The sequence below is a fragment of the Triticum aestivum genome, chromosome 3A, assembly GCF_018294505.1.
Source record: "Triticum aestivum cultivar Chinese Spring chromosome 3A, IWGSC CS RefSeq v2.1, whole genome shotgun sequence".
Taxonomy (NCBI): Eukaryota; Viridiplantae; Streptophyta; class Magnoliopsida; order Poales; family Poaceae; genus Triticum; species Triticum aestivum.
In genome coordinates, this window is record NC_057800.1 from 619,412,177 (window position 1) to 619,418,749 (window position 6,573).

At 51.6% G+C, this 6,573-nt stretch overlaps 1 protein-coding gene across 1 annotated transcript; it reads right to left on the reverse strand.

Annotated features, from left to right (window-relative positions):
* Positions 1-891: 891 nt before the first annotated feature.
* Positions 892-2,727, reverse strand: LOC123062637 (nematode resistance protein-like HSPRO1). The gene has a single exon (XM_044486239.1). It carries the CDS (start codon positions 2,585-2,587, stop codon positions 1,184-1,186), a length of 1,404 nt encoding a protein of 467 aa, XP_044342174.1. The 5' UTR covers positions 2,588-2,727; the 3' UTR covers positions 892-1,183.
* Between the last annotated feature and the right edge of the window lie 3,846 nt (positions 2,728-6,573).

Below are 6,573 nucleotides of genomic sequence, written 5' to 3' on the forward strand. Positions count from 1 at the left end.
TTCCTCCTGAGCTTTCTGCAGGTGTTTCTGCCTTGCGTTCAAGAGAATAACATAAAGTAGAGGAGTCTGCAGTTCGGCCCATACAAAATGCGCATGGTAGAAAACAAAGATATAGTGGGCCTATTTGGTTGGCCTACAAATTTGCCTGGACGTGCCAAAACAAGGGACCTCCTATATGACGCTAAGTGCGTCTAAATGCCCAGCAAACGCACAAGGACGACGCGACTGGTCCGGCACATTGATGCTGGGGTTGCATCAACTTGAACGATCTTAGCAGATGATATTTCTTGGACTTTGCTACATCAGATTTCTGCCCTGGCAAATCGAACGTTTCTCATGTCATTTATAGTTGTCGCGAGGATGACAAATGTCTTAAATACATTTTTTAGACGCAACCTTTTCCTGAAATTGGGGACTTGTTTAAGAACATATATGTTTTTTCGAAATTGTGAGCATTTTTAAAAATGTATGAGAATTTTCTGAAATACTAGAACTTTCTAAAATTTTACAAACATTTTTTAAGAATACTTGAACAAAATAGGAACTACAAATAAAAACTGAAAGAAACACAGTAAATGACAAAATAGGAAAAAATGAAAAAAAACTTGATTAAGACCTTGTAGAAGGTTCTAAAACCAGATTCCTCTAGGGGCTAAGAAAACTGGAAGTTGTCGCCATACATGATTTGTAATTGACATGCTCCACCATAGAGTGGGGTTTTTGCTTGTGATGATGCATGAAAGTGGACGTTTGCGTCATTCGCTTGGGAGGGTGCATAAGAGCGAAGGGGGATTCGCAGGCGGGATTGTACGCACCAAAGAGTGTTCCCTCAAAACCATTCAGAGATAATGTTCACTTACGGAACTGTTCTCTTCATCGACCAACCATATCTGACAAAAATGTATTTACATTAAACGAACCGCAAATGAAATTACATCAGGCTACTTGATCTAATTGAATGTCTCTCCGTTAAATACTCTGTAATAGGACACTAGAACAGATGGCATCACAAGTCACAACACACACATGTATGAGTATATGTACTCATCTATCACCACTGAAATGAATCACTGTAGGATTGCAGGCTGGGGATCGTAGGTAACTTCTAAGCCTGCAAAATCACGGGTCGTCGGCGTGGCAAGTGGCAACCCATCTAGCCGCGGTATTTGGCCGCTCCAAACTTTCAGCTGCGCCCTGACGGAACAGAGGCGGCGGCCATGTGCTGAACCCAGTAGTCGGCCAAGAACGTCTTGGCGGCGTCGAGGCTGGGGAAGTAGGGCGGCTCCAGGAACATCTGCGACAGCGGGTCCGTCCCCTCCGCCGGCACGAACAGCGCCCGGTTGCCCGACGCCTCCGCCGTGCCACACACCGCCGCCACGACCTGCCGGTACGCGAAGAAGAACCTCCGCACGGCCGCCTCCACGGCCTGGAAAGCCTGCAGCAGCTCGATCTTGCCGGCTTCCTCGCCCTCGCCGCGCCTCCGGCCGTGGTACAGCCTCATGGCCGCCTCCTGCACCCTCGGCCCGCCATTGGGGTCCGCCTCCACGCCGATCACCCACGGCACCAGCTTCTTGATGTCCCTCGTGGCGTTCGCGGCGTGCAGCAGCGCTCTGGACCGGAAGCAGAAGGACGCGTCGGTGCCGTCCGGCGCCGGCCGTATCGCGAGCTGGCTCTTGAGCCGCAGGAAGTCGTCCGGGTCCATGAGCAGGTGCAGGTCCTCGATGTCGGCGAGCAGCTTCCAGATCCGCTCCAGGATCCAGCAGTCGCTCGCCGCCGCCTCCCAGGCCTTCGCCTCGATCCGGCTGTTCAGGCGGGTAAGAAGCTGAGACGCAGCGCACAGCCAGGATTCAAGAATCTGGTGGATGGTGAAGAGCGCCTCGTTCTCCCGGTTGCGGTAGCCGGTCTTGGCCTCCGGCGCGACCCTGGGCTTGAGGGCGTGCAGCTCGTGCGGCTGCACGACGCGGTCGTACTCCAGCACCGGCTTGCCGGCGAGGTTGGGCTCGCCGAGGCCGAGGGAGAAGGCGCAGCTCTGCATCTGGCTCTCGATGGCGTACTTGATCTTGGCCGCCAGGGTCTCGGACTTGTCCCACGCGGCGAGGCGCGGGAGCAAGCTGGCCTCACTGGCATGACACACCACTGCGGCAGCGCTCCCCGGCAGCTGCCACACCTCCGAGGCGCTCCGCTCCCGCGGGAGCACGCCCTCGGACGAGCTCAGCTCGGCCAGCGGCGCGCCGCGGTCCCCCTCGCAGAGCGCGGCCACCACCTCCACCTCCCGCGCGGCGAGCGACTCGAGCCGCCGCGCGAGCTCGCGGCGGCTGGCGTAGCCCCGCGGGTCGGAGAGCGCGACGGAGACGAAGCGGAAGGTGATCTCCAGCGCCTGCAGCGCGGGCTTGACCAGGCCCTCGTCGGGCCAGCCCGGGCAGCACGCGGCCTTCCACAGCCTGGACAGCTCCGGCAGCCGCAGGTACTGCTCGTACGCCTCGGCCGCGGAGCTGTCCTGCACCTTGAGCACCACCGACGCCGCCGGCGCGCGCCGCTTGTCGTCCGGCCGCACAGGCGAGAGCGGGGACAGCTTGGTCGTCGCCATTTCTTTCAGCTCCTCAACCCTCGGGTTAACTGACAACCTCTCGTTTGAAATCTCTACCACTCCTTGCTCGAAACAGAAACTTCGTTGCTTGTTTCTTGCTCTCGGGTCGGGTGTGGCCTCGAGGATTAGAAGGCGAGGCTGCTTATATACTGCTCGTGGGCGTATAGATAGGGAGGAGCTGAGCTGAGCTGAGGTAGCGCGTGGCGTGTGGACCGCGGCGCGGGGTGGTTTGAAAACGAAGTCTCTCAAACCGCGGGGGTGGGCGCACGCAGAAAGCCATTGAAATTAGGGAAGCGCGGAGGAAGAAAAGGCGCTCCGAGCTTATCCGGAGGGAGGGAGGGAGGCGTGGGCGGGCTGGCTGTCATCAGCTGTGATGCGCGATGCGATGCGGTTTTGTGCCGTCCGAGTCGTCGTGAATCGTGGTGTTTTCTTGCGTTCCGGCAGCGCACGTCGCTGTACCTCGTGGAACGCGGCCGTCTCTATCTATCCGCAGCTGCCCATCCATCCATCCATCCTGGGCCGGCACGAGGTTCGCCGTAAAAGACGTCGGGATTATCACCTTTTTTTATTATATATCGCTTAGTTTAGTGGGAAACTTCATCGATTTCTCCTTTGCTTGCGTAGGTAATTCTGTAGGTGAAGACTAATTTTGCCCTAGCAAGCGACGTTAAAATAGTTTGTGATATTGGTCGGCAATGTCGTAAGCTACGGCCGCCATTGTTTTTCGTTTGGGGATTTACCATGTACTTGCTTCCATTGAAATGCTTCCTGTATTCGGCTAGGACGGCTTTCGGTGGCTGACTTTTGTGGCTTTCTTTCTTTGGTTATTGAGCACTATTATATCCAAGGTCAACTGGTTTCCTCACCCGCAAAAAAAAACTGGTTTCCTAATTCCCCGCAAAAAAAACTGGTTTCCTAATGGTTTTAGTTGCATTCTTTTTATCCTCTGGGAGTGGTGAGCATGCAGATGATCTCGCCCGCCGAACTCTAAACTGCTCTCATGAATTGGATAGTACTCCCTTCATAAAGAAATATAACTCTAAAAAAATTTAAAATCATTTAAATCACTAGAGTAATATTTGACAATTCTTTGTTTCATTCTTTTAAGCAACTACATACATTTGGACACAACTATTGTCTTCCTTCATTAATTAGGAGACTTCTCGAACTGCCTGGGCAGGTTTCACTTCAAGAAGCCTGACTAACTACTTGAAATAAGGATAAGTCGCATCAACCAATGCTAAAAAAATTATGAAACAAGGCAAAAGACTTGTCATTTTTATTACTTAAGAATGGAGTTTTGCTACACACGCCGCCAAACGATAAAAGTCTAAACAAATTACTCTCGTGGCATTACATTACTTGAATACTTGTCACCCGCAATGGCCCAAAGAGACACTTCATCTTTGACGTTCCGCGTGATGATAGCCACCGGCGCCACCTTGCTCTTGAAAACGTGTGCATTCATTTCCGTCCAGATTTCCCATCCCACAAGTAGCAGTAGAGAAGACAATGTTTTCACTGGTTGAGCATTGCTAGTGAGGAGCTCATCCCACCAAGATTTAACCATGTGAAACCGATGCCAAAGAGTCGTGGAGATATAAGACTGAGCAAGGAGAACATCTCGTTCCAAACATGGATAGAGAACCTGCACTTGGAAACGAGGTGAGCCGCAGATTCTTGCACTTGATTGCATAACGGGCATCGGTCGTAGTTTGGCCATCCTCGATGTTGGAGCTTATCCATAGCCCAAATTCTATTTTGAGTGACTAGCCATGCAAAGAATTAAGCCTTCCAGACTGTAACATGTAAGCTTAGTGGAGTGGTTTTCATCGTTGCGAGCTTCCACATAATGATATCCTTGACGCTCGACTGGATGAGGACGCTCGCAAGCTTCTCACAGAGGGCCGCGAATTGTTGAAGGTGCTCAAGCGTCAGGACACTTTGGGTATCGATTTGAGTTATCCAGTGCCCTTTCCTTAAGGCCGTTGCTACAGATCCACCTTTCTTGCGGGATATCTCAAAAATCTTTGGAGCAATGTCTTTGGGTCTGAGACCCTGCAGCCAAGATGACTCCCAAAATTTTGCCTTAAAAGATGTTGCTATTATCATTTTTTATTATCAATTAATTTACAAGGAAAATTTCAACCATTTTCTCCTTTGCTTGCGTAGGTAAATTATGTAGGAGGAGAGTAAGTTTTCCCTAGCAAGCGAGGTTAACATAGTTTGTGATATTGGTGCAATGTCGTAAGCTACGGCAGCCATTGTTTTTCATTTGGGGAGTTACATTGTATGTAGTACTTCCTTGCATTGAAATGCTTCCTGGATTCAGCTAGGACGGCTTTTGGTAGTTGACTTTAGTGGCTTTCTTTCTTTGGTTTATAGTCGCATTCTTCTTATCTCCTCGGAGTGGGGAGCATGCAAATGATCTCACACTAAGATGACTCGAGTGGCTAAGGATTTGAAGATTTGGAGCAAGTCGATGTTCAGCGATGCGCGCCTTCAGCTACACCTTGCTTCAGAAATTGTCCTGAGATTAGACATATCATAGGAAACTAGGCCCCTCTCTGATGATGAATTCCATCCGCTAAAAGCCCTCAAGCTGCGAATTTTAGGCCTGGCTGCAGTAGAGAGGGCCCGAAAAAGGCAGGCGTCCCGAATAACTTGGCTCCGGGCTGGCGATGCGCCGACTGCCTTCTTTCAGGCGAAGATTAGCTCCAGAGCCCGGAAAAACTTCATCCATGCGCTGCACGGACCAGCTGGGGCAGTCACTGCACAGGAGGACAAGGAGAAACTGATCCATGATCATTTCCACTCCTTGTTGGGCTCGACGGCGCCGCGGAGTGCCACCATCAACTGGACCGCACTACAACTACCACAAATCCACGGTGGTGGCCTCGACAATCCTTTCACAGAAGAAGTGTGGCTTGTGATCAAGTCCTCCCCGGCTGAGCGATCGCCGGGGCTGGACGGCTTCTCCGGCAGCTTCTTCAGATCCTGTTGGGCGCTGATCAAAAGCGACATCATGGCAGCCTTCTCTCAATTCTACAATCTTGCTGGCAGAAACTTCGCCATGCTCAACACAGCCCTAGTAGCTCTCCTACCAAAAAAAGATGGGGCATCCACCATTAGTGATTATAGGCCTATTAGTCTGATCCACTCCATCGCCAAGCTTATCTCCAAAGTGCTGTCGATGAGGGTGGCCACGGTCATACACACCCTCGTCTCCCCAGCTCAGTCGGCCTTCCTTCGCACCAAATGCATCCACGATAGCTTCCTGTACGTCCAGAATTGCGTCAAAGCTCTCCACCGAAAAAAGACCCTAAGCTAGACATTGCCAAAGCTTTCGATAATGTGTCCTGGGAGTATATCCTTGAGATGATGCAAAAGTTGGGGTTTAGTGCCCGCTGGAGAGACTGGATCGCTCTACTTCTCGCCACCTCATCCTCATCCTTCCTCCTCAACGACTCGCCGGGCCGCAAGATCATCCACCGTCGAGGACTCCGGCAAGGAGACCCCCTATCACCCTTCCTGTTCATCTTGGCGATTGACCCGCTTCATCATCTCTTAGAAGAGGCCATGCATCGACAGCTCCTTGCCCCCCTGCCCGGCAGAGAACTCAAGCTTAGAGTCAGTTTATACGCGGACGAGCTGTCATTTTCGCAAACCCAATACAACATGAGATTGATGCGCTACTAGATATTCTACGAAGCTTCGGCGAATCCACGAGCCTTCATATAAACCCCGCAAAGTCATCAGCCCTGCCAATTAGATGCGACAACGTCGACCTCGAGGAAGTGCTTCAAAATTTTGGAGGTGCAATAGGCACCTTCCCAGCCACCTACTTAGGCCTCCCTATCACCACTTCTAGATTAAAGCCAGTGCACCTACAATTCATTATAGATAGGCTTAAGGCTAGACTAGCGGGATGGAAAGGCAGACTGCTACCTATAGCTAGCCGGAGGATTCTTGTTAGATGTGTGCTC